Source organism: Mytilus trossulus, chromosome 12, assembly GCF_036588685.1.
Source record: "Mytilus trossulus isolate FHL-02 chromosome 12, PNRI_Mtr1.1.1.hap1, whole genome shotgun sequence".
NCBI lineage: Eukaryota > Metazoa > Mollusca > Bivalvia > Mytilida > Mytilidae > Mytilus > Mytilus trossulus.
The window spans coordinates 1683599-1707223 of record NC_086384.1 but is presented as its reverse complement, the minus strand read 5'-3'; the positions used below and the strand labels follow the sequence as shown (position 1 = coordinate 1707223).

The window sequence follows — 23625 nt, the reverse complement described above, 5'->3', positions numbered from 1 at the left end:
GTCTCTACAGGCCAATCAATCTAACTAATTTTCTTCGTAAAAATTAGATTTGAATTTAATTTATATTCAAAAGTTTACCATAACATGCATAAAGACTGAAGATCCATAATTATACCAGAAAATGACAGGGGCGGATCCAGCCATTTTAAAAAGGGGGGTTCTCAACCCAGGATAAAGGAGGGGGTTCCAACTATATGTCCCTATTCAAATGCATTGATCGGCAAAAAAAGGGGGGTGTACCAACCCCCTTCTTCTGGATCCGCCACTGCATGATCTAAGTTCACTGCTTCTTCAGTTGTTTTTTTATGATTTATAGTACATGTAGTATCAATTAATCTTAAGATATTGTAGGAAGAAAATTCTGAGATAATTTTCACTGATTGGAATTGACCACCAATAGTAACAACTGATTAACATGTGTTATTACAAATATTAATGTTTTACATGTGAACATGTAGATTAACACAAGAAAGACAAACAAACCTGGATAAACCAAAGTAAGCCCTTGTTTTCAACACTTAATTATAAAATTTTAACACATCTGTATTTCTCAATGGAAAACAATTAGAAATCAAGATCTCAATCTTAAAACAAGTAAGCAAGTGAAGAAATAGTCAAATTTTTAACTTGTTTCCTTAAGCTTGTATTTCGTTAGATGCTACATTATATATTTCATGATGTACATGTAGTGTTTATTAGATCATTTTTTTTTAAGCAGCTCTTAGTTTTACTGAAATCAAAATACTTTTTATTGGAGTTTCATACACTATATTGCAGCTACTGTCATGACTGTAGAATCTAAAATAGAGTACTATGAACACAATTTATGTAAATTTCAATTAATTCCTTATTCCTCTAATGACTTTGAATTTGTTACAAATAATTAAAAGCACAGAAAAACTAAAGCCATTATTTACATTGCACATATTGTATAACTAACAAATCAATGTTAAAATACACTTGACAACTCAAGAGAATTATTTCTTCATATAATTACTCCTCCACTGATCTATCAAAAATAGATCTAAGATAAACCAGATATTTAAATAACGATTTGCACCTGAATTTTCTTTTAGAACCTGCCAGACTGTATATCAACAATACCTGGAGAATATTTACTACAAGCATGTTATAATAGAAACAGATGGGGAGCTGAGAACATGTTTCTAATAACTTGGCAAACATACAATATTCTCTCATCTCATGTTAATTACTATCTTTCAAAACTAAATTTCAGGAAATGTGAATTGTAATGCAAAATAAAAACTAAGTTTGTTAACATTTAGTAGAGAATATGGGGTATGAAATTGAATGACAATGAGACGGCTTTGGACCAAAGACAAAAGAAAAGGGATGTCAACAAAGGCTTCAACAATGAACAAACCCATTTATCAATGTTTATTGTATTCAATGTATCTCAGGCTATATATGGATCTAGCACGACAAACTAGAAACAATTTCAAAGAGAAAACCAACAGCCTAAATTTTGCAAAAAAACAAATAAGGCTAACAGCAACCAACTTCAACTATGGAATGTACTTTTTGTATCTTTGTATAGAGTTTTGAAATTTGATACATATATTTGTTTTAATTTTATACAAGACAAAACATTAGGCTCTCTGTGAAGCACATGTACAGATACATATAAGGTTGTTCTTGTACAAATTGCACCATAAACACTTATTCATATGTTTAATGCTTTACCTTAACTTAAACATTGATAATTTTCCAATATTTATCCAATTCATATTTGAATATTAATGAATATCCCTTTGCAATGCAATTTTAGATTTTTATCTAGCTACCGGTATAGTCATTATAAAAATCACCGGTAAATAACCTATACATCATCAGAGAGATTTGCTTTCATCATTTAAAATTTCAACGTAGATATTTAATCCCTCATAAGGATATTATTAAGTTGATTTATCTGTTTATTTCAAAAATAAGTATTCAAACATGAAACAAAAGCTTAAAGCCTACATAAAGAAATAAGTCATAATTGTGAGATATAAAATGTGCATAAATATACACTTTTTGTCTGTCATGTCTGTCCCACCATTTTCAGTTGCTTTCAACAAAATCATGTACATGTACTGTGAACTCATGACCATTCATTGAAAATACCTATGATGAACAAAGATGAACCCATTTAACTGTTCAATATAATACAAATTTTGTATGGTGCAGACTTTGTAAAGCTTTTCTCCTGTTTTGTAGCGATTACAAATCAATTTCATATTTCTAATTGTGTACATATAGCGTTTTCATCTTGTAAATCGACCCCAGAGCAGGGTGATATAAGCGTAGGGAAGAATGATAAATGGTTATATATAGTATATCCAAAGTACATAAATGTATCACAAAGGTTTCATGCTTATCCAACCCCTATCCTTTTTAACTAAGTTACATACTTTTTTTCAAAATGAAGGAAAATATTTTTAGCTGTCAATATTGACTATTAACTTATTTATTTGTAATCCTCACTGGCTTTAGTTGTAGCAATATAAATAGTTTATAAGTATAGTATCTAACAGGATACGGCCCATACCATACCATTTCCTCAACTTCCTACTTCACTTATACTACTCACTTTTTACATCTAATCTTTTGTTTACTGTTACATGTACATGTACAACTTCTTTTTTACTAACATAACATTTGTATTTGTTAAAATAACAATAAGCATGAATGGAAGTTATATTAAAAAGCTCAAATATATCATCTTTCTTTCAGAACTGATTCAAATTTGTTTCTAAACCAATAATTTAGTATATTGAATAAGATTTTATTCCACCAACATTTTCTGTTAGATTTACTTCTCTAGAATCAGTGTTAGACAAGTTGGACATGTTAAACTTGTGAATTGGAGACAATTCAGTTAGCCACTGACTTCTCTAGAATAAATGTTTTGCAACACAGATAACTGTGATCCATAGAATCAAGGAGATTTCTCTTCAATTGATTCCCTAGCTATATATATATATACAAAATTTAACTCTGAGCAGGCAGAGCAAGTCAAGTTTTTCATTCCTCTCATAATTTTAATAATGCATAGATCTATACATGTATGTTGTAAATTATGATAGCTGCATTATGATACAAATATATACCAGACAATAGATCTAAACTTTCTATTATCACTAGCCAGTCAAGACTGAGGTTGTGAGTTTGAACCCCACTCATGTGGGTGCACTGAACTCTAATCTTAAAGTCGTATGAACCAAGTGACTGATAAAAAATAATGTTTATCCAGTTCTTGAACCAATGCATGTCTATATCATAAACTAAGACTTCTGTGAATGATTTTATCATTTTTTACACAAATATATGGTATAATCGTCACTTTGTTTTTCTCTGTCTGTTCTGTAGGGAAAATATGGCAGTTCATTGATTGTCATGTTTTAAAGCCAAGGGATATCGATTGACACCTTATAGTAAATAATCAACAAAGAAACATGGGTATTGAGCACATGTATATCATGTGCAATCAGATCATTTATGCATTTTAAGAATTATTCACATATACATGTCTCTATGGTCTGGTGTTTGTCGCTTTGACATATTCACCATTTCCTTTCTCAATTTTATGTATTACATGAGAGTCGTATAATGGCCATAATGGAGGTACGTTCATGATGAATAACAGTAAAATTCTTGCCAAATAAAGTTACATGTGTGAACGGTAATTTTTGGTGTATGACAATAAAATGTACACTTTCTTTTTAGAAGTTAAAATATCTGCTGCATTTGACCAATCACAAATTTTTTCCCCAAAAAATGACGATAATGATAATTATTTGAGACCTCTAACGAATCACGACATGGATATCTACATGTAGACGAATCAAGATAAAATTTTAACAAATTTGACGCTAACAGAAGCTAAAAAATATTTTTTTTACGCCTGACGTTAAACAGCATTACTACCCTCTTATATAAAATATTATTGGGTGCCTAATTGACTTGAAATGGGTTCCGATTTGACCTTTTTCTAGGGGTGCGTTTTGACCAGGTGTTGATTTGACTTGTACCTAGTAAAAATAATTATTACATCTTGCAAGGCTAATATCATTTTTTTACTGTTACGCCTTCCTACGACACTTGTACCCTGATGAATACTATTAATTTGTTTTCTGTGACACCTTTCTACGACACTTGTGTAACGGTTTATTTCTTCCTCTGTGATATTTTATCCTGAGGATAATTTGTCACGGTAATTTATTTCCAGGCATGGTATTTCACAGGTAGAATTTTTCCAGAGGAGTGAAAATCTATCTGTGTTATGCGGATAGTATGTACCGGTTTATATTTGCCGTATCATATTTCACAGAACCTTGTGAAATATACTCCCATTAACTAGTATGGAAGTTACTCGCAATCAATATATACCTGACTTTAATTGTAAAATGTTTCACAAAGGTAGAACAAATTTGCATAATTTATCAAAGGGAGGTAATTATATATGAGCAATTTATATCTTAAAGATATTAATATTACATATTCCTGTATCTATTTCATAGTGAAATTTTTCCTTGAATCTTATTTTTTATATATTCATTTATATAACAAGATGACTTACAACATAAATATTTAATAAGACAGATATTATTTCACAGGTAAATACTATCCAGCTGTTAAAACTGCTTTTGTTCCAATATATTGTTATGCTATAATTTATCTGATTTCCATATAATCAACAACAACATATTTGTCCCCAGACTATTTATATAAATATTATCATAATCAAATTTTTCCATTACTGTTATTAAATAGTAGTAATGCAGCTATATTTCTACCTTTACGTTTTAATCTATATTTGTACTGAGATCTGAAAACAACTCACTTTTTCATGTATTTCACTTACCTTATTTAATCATGATATTATTTCACAATTATGATCTTTGAAATTATTTATGGTTTTCTTTCCTATGTTTAATGATAATTTTCTTTTAAAAGAATGATATTTACTGAAATTCTTTTAGGAAATTTTTTCAATGATAATTTGTGAAATAATTCCCATTAAAATATGTTTTTTTTTACAAAATAGGTTTAATTCAAATACATTTTTATTATTTTATAGTATTTGTAAAGGATACGTTTTTTCTAATAACTATTCAATAAGTTAACTACCCAGATAGAATTTCACGGCAAAGGAAAAAATATCCCAGGGAAATATTTTCCTCCGGATAAAAAAATAACAACAACTACTGTGACATTTTTTCCTCCGGAACAAATTTCACCCGGATATAATTTTGCTTTACACTTGTACCCTGAAATTCTGAATGACAGAATGTAGTCTCTAAACTACTGCAGTTGATACTTCAATAAATTGTCTATACTAGAGCCTGATATTTTGGCCTGGTGCATTTTTATAAATTGTAAATAAACAAGGATTTGTGTAAGAATAAGAATCCTTGCTATAAAATGACTTGTAAAGTTAGTCACTGTTTTCACTTTGAACATGCTCAAGATGATTGTTAATTTTACCAAGATTTTTACCTAAATACAGGCGAATCCTTCAGACATTCCTTGAAATCAACACTTGGTTTGGAAGGCATTTTGTTTACTGATTAAATTCCCGTTATATTGATCAGTTCGGGTGATTAGTCAATCATCTTCATCAAGTTACTCAACCACGAAATCCTCCTACTAATTGCCTCCCCTTGGACGAAAATAGTGCAGATGGCGCTGTTAAAAATAACGAAAAGCTAATTTTTATTTTTTTAATTTATTCTGGGTTAAAAATTTAATCAAAAAATAAGTATAATGAAATTTATTTATTTTTCTTACTTAATTTTGATAATATTTCCTACTTCCTGTGACCTTGCCCTACTTTTCAACGTGCAGACTATCACCTGCAGACTTGCAGTATTTGGGAGGAAAAGCTGCTTAAAATATGTAAGAAATGAGTTTGCAACGTTATTCCCCTAATTTATTTTTACTACAAGCTTTAAAAGATAATATGATGACGTCGAATTGAGCTGTCAAACATGCTAAAACTGCGAAATAAGTTGACCTTGAATGACAAATACATGCAACCTTGCATTTTTTACTGTCCTTGTCCATTCATCATTTCCTGTTAGAAGATATTTAATTGTTAGGCTATATTTCTATCCGTCTGACGTATAGTAGGTAAGTGCAAACTAATCATTTCTGACTGGATAAAACAAGCAACCTCAGAGATCCAATCATATCAAAAATAAATTTTATGCAGTTGATGAGTTGTTAAAAATAAAGGCATTTTTCAAAATTATGTACTTTGGAGATCATTGTAAGAGGGTAGTAATCATGCGCGTAGCTACGTTTACGTCAAAACGCCCGGGCGTACACTTGAATTTTGAAAATAAAACAAATAATGGACAAAGAATATGAAAAACTGGTCAAAAGCACATCAGCCTATAGTGCTTTTTTTTTCAATGGATTGTAATTTGAATAAAAAAAGGACTCATTTAATATATTTTTTCGAATCTTTTGTAAAAGTCTGAATCTACTGTGAATTCTACGTACTTCTTTATTTATATTTAAAGCAATTCACTATCTGCTCAGATTCGATATGCTGTTTGTATTTTTGTCACGCCTGTGATTTATGTCCGAAAAGCTAGACAAAGGGGCGTCAATATTTAGATTCCGAGTGTGGATATAGTCTTTTGAATGACTCTCTTGTGACATTTTACGAAAGTTCGACAGAAACTGTTTATGATCAAAAGAGTCTTCAGAGCAATATAAATACAACTATATCTTTAATATTCATGCATTTTAAGGATAAAATGCATTTCTTTCTGCACTTGAGTGGTCGCAGTTCGGGATAACATTTTGTAATTTCTCAATTACATGTACATTAACTACTTGTAGAATCTTCATTGAGTTTTGACTAATGTTGACCTATGTCTAAAGCTAAAATTTAAAAAGTATTTGTTTTCATTCATTTTTCTGTTCTTTTCTGATAGACAGATAGCCGGACTGTTCTTTACGCAATATATTGTTTTACATGCTCAATTTATAAACCTTAATAGATTGTCGTGAAATATTCCAGATCAAGAAAAAAATATCAAAGATTTTTTTTTTTTTATCCCTTTAAAGGAATGAGAAATTGATTCACATTTTGTGGGAAGAAATCCTAGGTGTTCTAGATTTTGTTTATATTGCACCTCTAAGACATATTTTGTTTTCGTGTTCATTAAAAGGTGCTTTTATCGAGTGTTTGCGAGTCACTCACAGCAGCCTTTAAACTTATTTAAAAGTAAGATTACATGGTTTGGACGTTTTCTCTAAAACCAATAATCATAAGGCTAGCTACCAGTTTAATACGATGAATAAGTTAACATATTAGAAAATTTAACTACAACAAAAAACCCATTTAGATTCAAAAGTATGTTTCCATTAATGATTTTTTACTGACGGGAATCATTACGGTAACTCATTCTTGATAGCACTCGGGGGCTTCTTCCCTTTCCAACCCACTACCAGCAGGTACGTGCTTTAACATTGAGCAGTTGGCACCCCTCATATCGCTTGCCAAGGTTCGGGCGTACACGTTAAAATGACCCAACTACGCCACTGGTAATGCCCCTTACCTCCAGACGTCAATGCTATTTTCTGTGATTTATCAAAATATCCTAATCATGATTCATCAAAAGTCTAAAATAATTATCATTGACATTGTGCAATGTTATTTTTGGAAGAAAAAAAAACTTCATCAAAGTCTAAATCATTACATTTTTTATCGTCTAAAAGAAAGTGCATGTTTTATTGTCATGCTCCAAAAATTACTGTTGAGGTCATTTGGCAAGAATGTTTACTATTATTCGTCATGATTGAAGGTACCCCCATTTAAACTACCCTTTTTGTAATGAGTAATGTATTTAACCTTGACAGATGTTAAAAGGTTGGTTTTATTTTTGCAAATTGATGTTACAGAGCTAGGAAAACAAATATTTGCTCAAGTTAAACCACAGTGGTGTCCTTGCCGTCGGTGATGTCGCGCATTAGCTAATTTCGTCATATCTGCACACAATAACACAAATAAAATCGTTCTTGTAATTGTTTAAGACTTCTGAAGGGGTCGTAAAGTATAATATTAACAAGTTCAAGAATTCATTTGTAACTGCAATCCAGTGATTTACTGCGGTTACCCAATTTCCTTTAAAAAAAATACATATTTAGATAAAATTTTGATTTATTCATGTCAAATTTATTGCAGTGTGCAAAAAAATGGTGTGTTTGTTTCAAATTTCAACTACATTTTGTAGTATAAAATCTTTTCTTTTTTGAAAATAAGCTTTTTTTTAAGGCATGCATGAAATCTATGGACATGTTCAAAACTTTCAAAACAGGGTTTTCCCTAATATTATTATACTTGTTATTCTCATCGGATTTTGTCTATTGCTTAGTTTATTAACTGTGTGTGTTGCATATTAATGTGGTGTCGTCATTCTCCTCTTATATTTAATGTGTTTCCGTCGGTTTTGGTTTGTAAACCAGATTTGTTTTTCCTATTGATTTATGAGTTTTGAACATCTGTATACTACTGATGGGTGGAATCAGAAAAAATGAGGCAAAAGTGTGACGAGCATGGTCAAAAATAAACATATTTTTTGGGGTTCAGGATTTGTCTCACCACCTTCACCATATCATTTATTTTAAGAAACTTAAGTGTCCAGACAAAGCATTAAGACATTAAGAATAATTTTAACTTTTAATAACTAACAAAATCAGTAATTTGAACAAATACAACTAAACATATACACATGATTTACATCAATTAAGAATACATTAAAAGCATAAACATATTTCCTATTAATGCCAGGTTGATTAAGGAACATTTGGATACCAAATTCTCTATACATTATCGCCATCAATTTGAAAAAAATCCTGTTTTAGCACTTTATGTATGGCAGATTATGAATGACCTGGTTATAAAAGTTTAAATACAGAAAAAAATTACTTAAGAATATTAACAAAAACACCTTTCCGTTAAAGACGCAACTTTTGGTAACAATCAGCAAAAAAAAATATACCAATATAGGCTACACTTTTAAAGTAATCATCTTTTTAGAAAAGCATCCATTTCTGGGATTTTGTCACACTCCTGACATATTTGACACATATCATATATATCAAAAAATATATAATATGAATGCATTTATCACATGTTGGAAGAAAAGTATCAAAAACCAGAAGGCAATTCTATCGAAATTTCATGAAATTATTGAATATATAGAATATGTTCTCTTTTTTTTTTAATCAACATAAGGGTGGAATCAGAAAAAAGAAGATTTTAACATATTGGGGCATATTGTTTCCCCCATTATATTTAGGAAAGTAAATTAAATGTCAAACCAACAAGTTCAATACCAGCTAACTTGCAGCCAAATTTCATTTAGATATCTTGTACCAGCCAAAAGTTTTATTAAAAAAACATGTCAAATTTGTCAGGAGTGTGACGCTTTTTGTGAGACAGGATTTTTTTTTAATAATTTACATGTTGAGTAAAAATTATTATGATGAATGCATGTATATGAAGATGGTTTATAATCATTCTTCAATACTAGGTTTTGTAGATTATAGATTGGTGTTATCATTGCACAAATATTATGTAAATAAATATTCATTGTGAAAAGGTATGTACCAAAAATTAATATTGGCAAAATTTGATAATTTCTAAATTAAAGTGTTATGGTTGTATTTTAAAGGAGTATTTGTGTGTAAAACTGGTAAGTATTATTGTATACATGTATAAGCTATCCATAAAAGGCTATACAGACATCCTGAGGTGCATAATTCACATATTGGATTAACTTCGATACAAGCACCCAAAAATGTCAGGAGTGTGACAACTGTCAAATTTATATAATGCTTTTCATCTTACATTGTTATTTATTTTTCAGAAGCACCTGTTCCATAGAGAAGAAAAACATTTAGTGCAGCTGTGATAATCTATATGTTGAATCTACACACTTGATTTTTAGATGTCAGGAGTGTGACACTTTTTTTATACATTCAATGACATATATTGTTTAAATTTTGTATTTACTAACCTTCTTCTATCAAAATTTTGACACCAAGTAACAATGGATCATTTTTTTTAATATGTAATTAAAATTTAAACAATGTCATTGAATGTATAAAAAAAAGTGTCACACTCCTGACATCTAAAAATCAAGTGTGTGGATTCAACATATAGATTATCACAGCTGCAATAAATGTTTTTCTTCTCTATGGACCAGGTGCTTCTGAAAAATAAATAACAATGTAAGATGAAAAGCATTATATAAATTTGGTACATGTTTAAAGACAGTTGTCACACTCCTGACAATTTTGGGTGCTTGTATAGAAGTTAATCCAATATGTGAATTATGCACCTCAGGATGTCTGTATAGCCTTTTATGGATAGCTTATACATGTATACAATAAATACTTATCAGTTTTACACACAAATACTCCTTTAAAATACAACCATAACACTTTAATTTAGAAATTATCAAATTTTGCCAATATTAATTTTTGGTACATACCTTTTCATAATGTATATTTATTTACATAATATTTGTGCAATGATAACACCAATCTATAATCTACAAAACCTAGTATTGAAGAATGATTATAAACCATCTTCATATACATGCATTCATCATAATAATTTTTACTCAACATGTAAATTATTAAAAAAAAATCCTGTCACACAAAAAGCGTCACACTCCTGACAAATTTGACATGTTTTTTTAATAAAACTTTTGGCTGGTACAAGATATCTAAATGAAATTTGGCTGCAAGTTAGCTGGTATTGAACTTGTTGGTTTGACATTTAATTTACTTTCCTAAATATAATGGGGCAAACAATATGCCCCAATATGTTAAAATCTTCATTTTTTCTGATTCCACCCTGATGCCTTTTAAATTTGGACACACATGATTCAATGTTATAAATGTTTTCACACACTATTATCCAATTATTGGTTTTATCAGTTGATGATGTGAATTCCTAAGTAGGTGCATGGATACACCTGACTGCACCATAAGTGTTATGTAGTCGATCCTTAAATTACAATATAAAGTAAAACGTTTTCAATTTATGATGTTAATGCAAAGTAACTACCACAATAATCAGAAATTTCAATCTTATCTTTGGAAAATGACAAGTATAAATGACATCAATGAGACAAGAATCGTGCAATAAAAGTAGGATGATTAGCTCAACATCAGTATACATATCAAAAGAAAAATGTAAGAGATATCATTTTATTATTTTAAAAATAAAAAACAGTGCATACAGAAACGCCTCATACATTGTAACTGTTACAAGTCTGGTCAGGCTCTAAGACCCCTATGAAGATTTTTAAAAGTTGACAAGTCTGCATAAACAACATAAATAGAGGCAGAACTGAAAGTTTGATTTTTTTGTAGAGCACCATGCCAGTAACAGCTGTTAAAGCACGTCAGATTTTTGACAGTCGTGGAAATCCAACAGTTGAAGTAGATTTAAACACAGAAAAAGGTCAGTTTGAAATCATAGTCTTGATAGTCCAAAATTGGATTGAATATTGTTTACATGTAGAAAGTTTCAATTTATAGATAAAAAAAATGAATAAGTAAAAATTGTTTTGAGCAAATATAGAAAAGAAGATGTGGTATGATTGCCAATGAGACAACTATCCACAAAAGACCAAAATGACGCACATTAACAACTATAGGTCACTGTACGGCCTTCAACAATGAGCAAAGCCCATACTGCATAGTCAGCTATAAACTCTATAGACTCTGTGCATGCAACAGTTCGTAATCTTCAATATTAATGAAGCTGTAACTGTATATCAGAAGAGGAAGATAAGACAATGTAAAACAATTCAAACGAGAAAACAAACAGCCTTATTAATGTAAAAAAATGAACATGAATACAGTATTTAATTCACATTGAAGTAATGGTAAATGGTAATGTTAAAGAATAAGTAAGATAGTTTTTAAAATATAGTTCGATAGTCATTGAATGATACTGCAAAAAACAACTACACATAAAATCAAGAAAAGCTTTTATATAAAGGTCAGTTTATAATTATTGTAATGTTCTGTGTATTATACAGGTCAATTTAGGGCAGCTGTACCCAGTGGAGCATCAACTGGTATTTATGAAGCTTTAGAACTGAGAGATAAAGATCCAAAGGCATATCATGGAAAAGGTAAGTGTAAACATCAAAATGTTACCAAACTGTTTTGAAAAAAGGGGAAGAAGATAACAATGAATCATAAAAAACAACAGACATTTAAAACTAACTAGTCCAAGAGAAACTGTCACACCATGGCAAAAAAGAATTAATGAAAAGTGAACAATTCGTCCGTCGTCCTTAACTTTTACAAAAATCTTCTCCTCTGAAACAACTGGGCCAAATGAAACCAAACTTGGCCACAATCATCATTGGGGTATTTTGTTTAATAAATGTGTCCGGTGACCCTGCCAATCAACCAAGATGGCCACCATGGCTAAAAATAGAACATTGGGGTAAAATGCAGTTTTTGGCTTACAACTCAAAAACCAAAGCATTTAAAACAAATCTGCCAGGGGTAAAATTAATTATCAGGTAAAGATCTACATGCCCTGAAATTTTCAGATGAATCGGACAACCTATTGTTGGGTTGCTGCCCCTGAATTGGTAATTTAACGGAAATTTTGCTGTTTTTTGTTATTATCTTGAATATTATTATAGATAGAAATAAACTGTAAACAGCAATAATGTTCAGCAAAGTAAGACCTAAAAATAAGTCAACATGACCAAAATGGTCAATTGACCCCATAAGGAGTTATTGTCCTTTATATCCAATTTTTAACAATTTTCATAAAATTTGTTAGTTTTAACTATCATTTTCGACTGAAACTTTTAGGCCAAGTTCAATATAGATAGAAGTTATTGTAAGCAGCAAGATTTTTAAGTAAAGTAAGATAGATACAAACACATCACCATCACCAAAACACAGTTTTGTCATGAATTCAAATGCGTCCTTTGTTTAATATTCACATAGACCAAGGTGAGCGACACAGGCTCTTTAGAGCCTCTAGTTACTGAAGAACATCAAGAAGTCACAAACTACCAAATATCTAAATATAATGTCTTTGTGTTGTTTTGCTGCAGTCTGATGTATGAGAGTACAGAACATTAAAAAAACATGTACAAATATCCATCCCACCTTATAACAGAAAACATTTCTTTTTTCTTTGTATTATGTTTTAGTATTTGTAGAGCTATTTATATGTACACTGAAAATGACTTTTTTAGAAATCAATAAACTTCCTTGTTGTGAATAGCGTGATTTGTATGTCAGAAATTTAATCGTTGTGTATTTACTATTTTTAGGTGTATCTAAGGCAGTATCTAATATCAATGACATCATTGCACCCAAACTACTGGCTTCAGTAAGTATAACATTTCTAAAAAAAAATGTTTCTAGATAAACATTATCATGCTTTTGACTGGAGTTCATTACTATTTGTTGGATGCCCATTTTCATGATTTTGGTGGTTACTATTAGTGTACTTCAAATAATAACCAACAAAGTATAAGTTATTTATTGGCTTATAGGCAAACTCTGTCAAAAACATGAAAAGAAGTATCCAGAAATATATAAGTTTTTCCTTGTTCCACAAAAATGGGTAATCATGAAAAATTACATATTCTTGCACTTCTGCAAAATATAGAATATTAAAAGCTTCTGATCTTTGATATCTTTCGATATAGACGTAAGCTAATCGTCAAACAACTAGTTATTAATCTCTACATTTTGGTTTGAAATATTTTCACAGTTTCCAAAAATGTCTAGAAAATTGCCTCTAGAGAAAATAATGTGTAAAAAGTACTTAAACAAAATTTAAAAACAAATAACTGAATGTGTTTAGGGTCTGATAAGAATGACAATAGCAGCATATTTTAGGTGTAAACAGGAATAATTGATTAAAATTTAGTTCTTTTCCAGGGATTAGATGAGTCAGACCAAACAGCTGTGGACCAATTTCTTCTTTCATTGGATGGAACAGAAAATAAAGGTATCGTGGAAATAATACTTCTCTAAATTTTGTGCCATTTTCAAATTTCCTGACTGGTGTGAGAAAAATATTTCTCCTCACTAGTGAAAAATCTGTTCTCGGCAAATGATTGGTTGAAATTTAATTGTGACGTTAAATTTTCTTATAGTGACGTCATGAAAAAGGCGACCATGCATGATGACGTCACATCAAAAGTACACAGATTTCTTCAAATTTTTTAAAAAGAAGGATAAAATCATTGGAGAAACAAATTCCGCCACTTAAACTCGTGTATTATGATATTTCTCCATCCTCAACATTTAAATATTGAAATTTAACTGTCTCGAGTGGAGATATATGGTAATACACATGATGCAGTTGTGGAATCTATATATCCTTCATGACAAAAGTTTTATAAAGCATATTTCAGTGTTCATTTAGTGATTCTGTACAATGACCTTAATTTAGATTAAAATTTAATAGGTCTAAATAAAAAAGTCAATGAGTGAATTATGCTTTAAATGCCTAGTGTGTTATACATAAAAAAAAAAATGAAATTCAGATTTTGCATTGTCATTGAATTGGGATTTTTTTTTATAAAGTTTATATTAATTTATCAATTAAAAAAACAATTCAATTTAAAACAAGAGGCATGCATAATTTATTTTTGTATTTTTTTCCAGATAAACTTGGTGCTAATGCTATCCTTGGTGTATCAATGGCAGTTTGCAGAGCAGGTGCAGCCAAAAAGGTATTCTATATTAGATAGAAACAATAATGTGTATGTTATAAATGTAAATGCGCTAAACAAGCTTACTGGTCGAGTTGTTGTCGCTTTGACACAGTCCCCATTTTATTCTCAATTTTATAAAAACACAGGATACTCCAGTTACTATATCCATGCCTACTGTGTGATTGTATTACAGTTAAGAATTTGCTGTTGTTCCATTTACATTATGTTTGTATTCGTTCTAACAGCCATGATGATTTCCCAAGTAAGGGCTGTAAAGCCTGTTATAAGCGCCAAAGATTAAATCTTTATTAGAATAACTTTTATTGTGCTGTGGCAGCGTACAGCCAACACAACCAACACCAATCAATTACTGAAAAATTAAACTATTAAATGTTGTGAAGGACCAATAACTGTTATTATGTCATTATGATTTGAAATGTTTTTTATATTCTTTTGACAGGGAGTACCTCTTTACAGACACATTGCTGATTTAGCAGGAAACAAGAACTTAATCCTCCCTGTCCCAGCATTCAATGTAATAAATGGTGGTAGTCATGCTGGTAACAAACTGGCCATGCAGGAATTTATGATTCTCCCAACTGGTATGTATATGTCTATAAAATACATAACTTTCCTAATATTATGTTCTTGCCACTGATTTTATGTAAATTTTTTATTGTCCAATTTATGCACACAAAGTATAAACATTCAATTACCTGTGATCAATGCATCCTGCCTGTCTCTGTGTCTCTTTCTATTAAATCATAAGTAATTTTTAAGAGTAGCTCCCATGCTTTATTTACAACGTAATATGTATGTGAGAAAATCAGCAAATTAGACACTCGTTCCTAAAATGCTAAATGATTTTATGATCAATAAATAAGTATCTGTAATAATCAAACACTTTCCAAGGTAAAAAATTGAAAAGGCTATGATTTCCTGTCAACTTGATAAACAAAACAAATCCTGGAAAAGAGTCTGGAATTACTTGTACTTGTAATTTGGTCTTCAAAATAGAAAGAAATGTTTGCAATGTCTAAGAAATTAACCATTTTGAGTCATTAAAGTCGTCTCATTTATATACTATTGCCTTCTATTAACTGTTCTTAAACATTTTTAGAAAAATGGTAAGAAAATTAATGAAGAAAAATGCATGAAACAGTCAAAACAAGTTTGTTGATGCAATAAATCTAGTATGATTTCGACACTTCTTTTTTTTTTGAAAGGGCACCAACTTTAATGTTATCTCATGTTTAAAATGACAGAAATTCTGCCAGAAAATTAGAATTATTCCAGATCCTTGCTCACAACCCCAATAATGACGAGCTAGTGATTTCAGTAGTATAACTACTTCGACCACTTGACCACTTAAATAGCTAGTTGGACAACGAATCTTAGTTTAATTTATGTTTTACTTTTCAGGTGCCAAGTCTTTCACAGAAGCCATGAAAATGGGTTCAGAGACATACCATCATCTGAAAGCTGTCATCAAGAAAAAATATGGACAGGATGGTAAGATTGCGGTGACCCTTAATAAGATTTCACCTCTATAAATGTAAAAGAAATGGTGGTTATTATTTTCTCTTTTTTCATTGCAATTTATAGAACCTTTGCATTCAATATATATACAAAGAGATGTTCCAAAATTTGTCTTGCAAGTAGAGATACCAAAATTAATTTATTGTTGGGTTGTAATTTCCCAATAATTTTGTAAGATAAACTGTTTTTACTAGATAATTTTTTACAAAATACAAAAACCAAAGATTGTTAATTTAATTACAGGGATATATATATTGATCATTGAGAAGCTTAATATTCCTTTTACAACACAACTTAATTAAAACCTTAAGCTGACTTAAACTGAGTTATCTCCCTGTAGTGTTAGGTACCACCTTAAATGAAAAAAATCATCAAAAAAGTTTTTCATCTATGTTTCAGCCTGCAATGTGGGTGATGAAGGAGGATTTGCACCAAACATCTTAGACAACATGGAAGGTTTAGATTTACTGGTACAAGCTATAGAGACAGCAGGATATACAGGCAAAATCAAGATTGGTATGGACGTAGCAGCATCAGAATTCTGTAAAGAGGGAAAATATGATTTAGACTTCAAAAACAAAAACTCTAATCCTAAAGATTTTGTAAGTTTATTTTGATGACAACAACTTTCCTTGAACTCCTTGCCTCTTATGTTAAGATCAGTGTTTCTTGTAGTACAGAGAGAATCTTTAGTAAATGCAGTTAGTAACACTTATTGAGAAAAAAACAAATTCACACAGTTTCTCCAAAACATACACTTATATAAAATAAAAGCTCACATATTGCTGTTTAAGTTGAAAATGTATGTACAAATCAGGGGATGCTTCAATAGTTAACATTGTGTGATAGCTTTGAAATTGTCCAAGTCTGTTTTGGTGTGATAGCTTTGAAATTGTACAAGTCAGTTTTGGTGTGATAGCTAAAATTGTCCAAGTCTGTTTTGGTGTGAAATCTTTTAAATTGTACAAGTCTGTTTTGGTGTGATATCTTTGAAATTGTGCAAGTCTGTTTTGGTGTGATAGCTTTTAAATTGTATAAGTCTGTTTTGGTGTGATAGCTTTTAAATTGTACAAGTCTGTTTTGGTGTGATAGCTTTTAAAATGTGCAAGTCTGTTTTGGTGTGATAGCTTTTAAATTGTACAAGTCTGTTTTGGTGTGATATCTTTGAAATTGTGCAAGTCTGTTTTGGTGTGATAGCTTTTAAATTGTATAAGTCTGTTTTGGTGTGATAGCTTTTAAATTGTACAAGTCTGTTTTGGTGTGATAGCTTTTAAAATGTACAAGTCTGTTTTGGTGTGATAGCTTTTAGATTGTACAAGTCTGTTTTGTTAAGTATATTTATGTACTACCGTATCTTTTGACCTTTGTTGAGATTGAGGATTTTGTATATTTTTCATTACAGTTGTCACCCGAAGCTTTAGGAGACCTATACAAAGATATGGTAGCTAAATATCCAATTGTATCAATAGAAGATCCATTTGACCAAGACGATTGGTCAGCATATACTTCACTAACTGGTGCCACACCAATACAGATTGTAGGGTAAGGTTGTAATTGTCACACTTCTGTGATATTGGCTATAAAAAAACTATGGTCATGTGGTATGATTACCAATGAGGCCACTATCCAAATGACATGGATGAGAAGAAATATTATAGAAAAATTATTAAAACTTGAGGTAGACAGCTTTCTCACAATCAAGAAAAACATAACTATAAAATATTAGGGCATATGATATACCACAAACAAAAACCTGTAAACCCTGCTGATATTGTACTGTATTGTATATAAATTAATTTAGTAGGACAACAGCTTGTCACAAACATTTAATCTTTATGCTTATTTATTCTTTGGTAATATGTCTTGTTAATAAACATTTCAACAAGTAAATGCTATAAACATTGATTTAGTTGATGTATTTTAGAATTCAAAACATTGGAGACACATCAATTAGACCCTATATACCATAATATGAAATTTGACATTTTATGTTTAATTCTCTAGGAAAACAATACCACTCATAATTAATTAATTTTAGTGCCTCCCATCCCGCCACCATAATCAATTTTAAAAAAGCCCTTACTTTTAATGGTCTACTATATTTAAATGTAAATATTTGTTAATTACAGAGATGATTTGTTGGTCACCAATCCAAAGAGGGTACAGAAAGGAATTGACATCAAGGCTTGTAACTGTTTATTGTTAAAAGTTAACCAGATTGGTAGCATCACTGAAGCCATCCAGGCGTAAGTTGTCAGAAAAAAATATGTTTACTGTGTCATGGGAATTAAATGAAAGACCATTAAAAAATGGGATTTTCTAGTTACCAAACAGTCTTTCATTTTACAATGGAAATGTAATATTTTTGTTGTTTATACATTTATAAGAAAAAATTAGGATGTTCTCTATCTCGGACTTGTAAGTCACAATTTATGAAATTAGATATCTGAATTTAGAAGAACATAAAAGATTGCTCTGCCTCTCTCTATGCATTATTCAATTGTGAGAAAAAATGTAGAAATTTTTCTACAGAAGTTGATTTAAAGATTTCTCAAAATACACTCATCCATCAATTATTTATTCAAAGCATGTACCAAACCCCTGAATTTTTAGTACAGAAGAACGCCAAAATAAATACAGCAATATTAAGGGCAGAATTAAAGACTTTTATGTTCTGGTAAATATGGGTTTACTAAAATTTGAACAAAAAACATCTTCAATCTAGGTTTGAACCAGATTTACACAACAATGCACTGTGACATTAAGATACAACAACTTCTGTGTGCATTTGTATTATTATGATTGATATATCATAGTTAAATTCTGTTTATGTTTTATAGTTGGAAGATGTCTAAGGATGTAAGCTGGGGAGTAATGGTTTCCCATAGAAGTGGAGAAACAGAGGATACATTTATAGCAGATCTTGTCGTAGGATTGTGTACTGGACAGGTAAATAAACATAGGGGACTCGGTGGCCGAGTGGTCTAAGTAGTAACTTCTGTAATCACTAGCCAGTCAACACTTCGGTTGTGAGTTTGAACCCCACTTGTAAGGGTGCACTGACGGGGGGTAACTTTGATATTTTTTTGGTAGGGGTGAGCCATTTTTGCCTAAAAAAACATACCCATTTTGATATAACATTCACTGAAATTCAGTACCTATAGTTATATAAATATTTAAGAACGAATGACCTATACTTATATACAATATTTAAAATATGACCCATGCTTATATAAGCACTAACTCATCATCATTCATAATTCATAAATGTACCAGCTTCCCTTATTTTTTTATATATGAATTGACATTCTCAATAGCATATTTATATATGATATATAGATCATTTCCCAAATCAATATACAGTTATCAAACGTAAATGCATTTTAATATAGGATATTATTAAAAAGGAGGGTCATTTTTATATAAAATCTCCCAAAATTATGACCCATATTTTTGGCACATCCCTGTATACCCAATATTAGGAAGTTAACCCCCCCGTGGGTGCACTCGACTTCAATCTTAATGTACTAGGATTGTCAGTTTTCCTATTGAAGGTCGGTGGTTTTCTTCAGGCACTTCTTCTTCCTCCACCAATAAAAAACAGCTGCCTAAATGTGGTGCTTAAAAGTGGCGTTAAAACACCAAAAATCTTAATCAAATATAAATAAACATTTGGTTATTTTGATCATTTAAGTATGGGGGCACCATGACAAGATAATATTTTCTGTATTTTATCTGAAATGTTTTTTTCTAAAGACTTTATCATTGGAATTGGTTTTATTGCTAGGAACAATATTCACTAAAATCTGTTCCAACAACTTGTCTGAAGACACATTTTCCTTATGTGTCTTAATAAGCTTTCGCAAAATACTCACTTGTCCAAATAAATTTTCACTAGTCCTGGGCATGAGACTAGTAGCTTAGGATGCAGACTGTCTAAGGAAAGAAGACAAGTTTTAAAATTTGATCTTAATTATATGCATTCAAGCATGAAAGAAGGTCAGTTTGTCAGAATGAACCATCTTTTTTTTAGGTGAATACTTAAGCAGATTAGTACCAATTATTAGGTTATCAGCATGTTGATGTCGTAAAATATCAGCTGCGAGACATAATATGAAGCTTTTTGTCGAGAGAGCGTAGTGAACGAGATCAAAAAGCCTTAATATAATGTCAAGCAGCTGATATTTTACAAAATCAATATGCAGATAATCTAATAATCCATTTATCGGGCTTTATTTGCGTGTTTCGGAAGTGTTTTCTTTGTTTCACCAGCACACAAAAGATGATTTTGATAAGCTTGGGTCAAAGTTATTAACGTCGGTTCAAACATTATGACATTGCTGATATGTCAACGTATTTGACGTCACAAAGACATGATACGGAATAATATTATGAGCTGAATAGAGTGACATAGACAGTGGGATGACCAATAAATACTGATAGGTTTAATGAACAATTAGTTTGTGTTGAAAGTGTTTATGTATCTGTAGAGAAGTTTTCAAGTGGCAAAATGAATTTGAAAAAATAATTTTAGAAAGCCAGTACTGAATATTTAGCTTTTGTAACAAACTAAAAGTGCGTATCAAAATGATATATTTTTCATTTGAATTTAAAATACTTTTAAAAGACTCAAACTGACTTTTATTGCAGATTAAAACAGGAGCTCCATGTAGATCTGAAAGATTAGCAAAATACAACCAGATCCTAAGAATTGAGGAAGAACTGGCAGGCAGCGCCACCTATGCTGGTGAAAAATTCCGTTTCCCGTATTAAACTATAGACTTTATTGTATCATTGTTTATATTGGTTTTTAGTATTACTCAAACTAGCATAAACTTTTTAAAGTCATAGGCTTGTTGTATGTTTTTTTACTAATTTTGTTTTCATATTTTAATTTTTGTCGTCTTATGTTTCGGATTGCTAACTTGATCTCAGGTTTTGTTTTGTAAAATTCCATTTAAAAAATTTACATTCAAAATTTGTTTCCTCCCTGCATTCAAGTTAAGTGAAATACAGATATAAAAAAAAAGTTGTAACGGTTTGTTTGTGCCATATTTAGTTTTTTCTTTGAGATTAATAAGATTTTATTCTAAAATGAAGGAAAGATGAATATTTGAATATTTTCCTTTCTGCTTGTTGCTTTGCATCAGTATTCCAAAAAGATTGCTCTGTTTAAACATACATGGAACCTAATCAAGGCTGTTTAGAATCAGGGTTAAGTGTAGAAAAAATATTTCTCACATAGAAATTAAATGTTCCTACCTTTTACATAGATCCCTTGTAGGGTACCATTTGTGTTTTAATAGACCAGTCAACACTAGGTAAATCCCATGTTTTAAAACAAGATTTTTCAAGTGCCCCAGTTTTTTCTCTTGCTTATTTCATGATTTGTTGTAAGGTATAGAAAGGCATTACTTCTTAGCATAATTTGATTTGAGTTTTACATATTGTAATAATTAAACAATGTCTTAGCAGTCATACTAATGATTATTTGAAACTTTTTAATTTCTTTTCTTCAAATAACATGTTTTCAGTTAGATTTTGTTTTAGATCTGTTGTTAAGTCAATAGAAAAATTGTTAAAATGGTTATTTGGTGCAGATAAAAACACAAATGTTGTGAAAATTATCTCTGATTACATTGTAAAATGTAGATTTTGTGATACTTATGTCTGTTTATAAGGTTAAATGAGTGAAAGAAAGGTTTTAAGTCTGTTTTAAAATGTTGTATATAACCTGTACATATTGTTGTTATTTTTTATTTTTTTTGGCTTTATGCCAACTCCAAGTACATAACTAGTGCTAATTATTGGCCTTTGTCCTGACATAAACTGTCGGACAATGTGCTGGTAACCCAGTTATAGTGAGATAGGTTGATTGAAGGTGAGAGAGAGAGAGAGAGAGAGAGTGGAAAATGGAAAAGAAGAGCGAGAGAGAGAGAGGAGTGAAAAAAGAGCAGGAGAGAGAGGGTGAGAAGACTCTTAATTCAGAATGAAGATGTCATTTTGTATATACATGTATATATTTGTTACTTAATAGGATTTGGTATTTACCAATATCCATCGTCACTTGATAAGTGTTATAGTAAAATCGTGAAATATGTGTGTTTGAGAGAGAGAGGGATAGAGTGTGAGCAAGCGGCGAAGGGAAACGACACTAATGCGGGGTTGTTGAAAATATGTAAATAAATGTATTTTAGATAGATTAGACATACAGCTAGTCTGAACAAGATACACAGAACATATGAGAAATATGAGTGAAAGGTGTGAGAAAAGATGAGAGAAAGATAAATTTAGTTTTAGAAACTTGGCGTACAGCCAAATGGACTGAGCACATTTAGCACTAACAAGAGTCAAAGTATGTTGAGGTAGTACTAGTATGTTACATGTACTCACTGATACCTTTGACTCTAGAGTAGATATAGTATAGAACCCATTGAAATTCGTTTATAGTTCTTTCTTATTTTGAGTTTCTTACTTGGATTTTATATCCATTTGTTTAAAAAATATTTTTAGAAAAAAAGTGTCAATGATAAGATAAATTTTGGGGCATAATGAGGAGAATGTTTAGAAGAACTATTCTATATGGGTACTTCAGTTTAAAGCATAAATTCTTCTTGCTAGACATTACACCAGCAATAATTCAAATTTGAAATAGAAACATGTTGCTTTCACTTTCCAATTTTCACCAACTCAAAAGAACTCGAAATAAATTTGATGTGGTTTTAATACTATTAGAATGTATGAGATGAAAGTTATGGTTGATGATTGAATGAGGATGTTATTGTCCTTGTAATGTTTTGTTCCAATTATATACATGTAGTGTTTCTGTCTTAATTTTATTTGTTAAATGTATGGACCCCTTATTACTTACAAAGTTTGTTATTTTGTTTATTTATGTTTAGTTTATGTGAAACTTACAGGTTTATAAAGGTGAAATCCATTACTATTATGGATGTAGATTTGTTACGAGTATCTTTTATTTATTTGGTGTTTATGATAGAATTGAATGATTGTGGATTCACTTTGTTTCTTTTTTCTACAAGTTTATAATCCCAACTTCTTAGCACAAACTGTTCCAAACACTTCTATCTAGGATTTGAATATCTTTGATGTTAATATTTTAATTATTGTTATTTTTTATGACTGCACAAGACATTGTTTCTCAAATCTAAATAAAAACTAAGAAAAATATTCTTTGTTTATCTATCTCAAGATAAGTTCACTTGTTTTGTGAATACTGTTCCCAGAGAATAAAAGCACCATCACTAAAGAAAAAATTCACAAAATACTACTTGTGTGAGTCAGGCCCTACCAAAAAGCATTAAGAACTTGGGTTCTCTGG

At 30.5% G+C, this 23625-nt stretch overlaps 2 protein-coding genes across 7 annotated transcripts in view; one reads left to right on the top strand and one right to left on the bottom strand.

Annotated features, from left to right (window-relative positions):
- Window positions 1-5691, bottom strand: part of LOC134693011 (arf-GAP with coiled-coil, ANK repeat and PH domain-containing protein 2-like) — a 60768-nt gene extending 55077 nt beyond the window's left edge. For all 5 annotated transcript variants that reach the window (XM_063553692.1, XM_063553693.1, XM_063553695.1 and 2 more), the window contains exon 1: window positions 5503-5691. In XM_063553692.1, coding sequence (XP_063409762.1) covers window positions 5503-5561 — 59 coding nt within the window. In that variant the 5' untranslated portion in view covers window positions 5562-5691. The remainder of the gene's footprint in view (window positions 1-5502) is intronic.
- Window positions 5692-5779: 88 nt separating this feature from the next.
- On the top strand, window positions 5780-23474 carry LOC134693014 (enolase-like). Of its 2 annotated transcripts, none has more exons than XM_063553703.1 (13): window positions 5780-5901; window positions 11407-11497; window positions 12081-12176; window positions 13347-13405; window positions 13963-14032; window positions 14695-14762; window positions 15205-15346; window positions 16167-16256; window positions 16683-16885; window positions 17686-17825; window positions 18413-18529; window positions 19124-19232; window positions 20934-23474. In XM_063553703.1, exons 2-13 carry the CDS (start codon window positions 11413-11415, stop codon window positions 21054-21056), a joined length of 1302 nt encoding a protein of 433 aa, XP_063409773.1. In that variant the 5' UTR covers window positions 5780-5901; window positions 11407-11412; the 3' UTR covers window positions 21057-23474. The 2 variants fall into 2 exon arrangements, with proteins under 2 accessions (XP_063409773.1, XP_063409774.1); XM_063553704.1 differs by lacking the exon at window positions 5780-5901 and adding an exon at window positions 5992-6135.
- The last annotated feature ends 151 nt before the right edge of the window (window positions 23475-23625 follow it).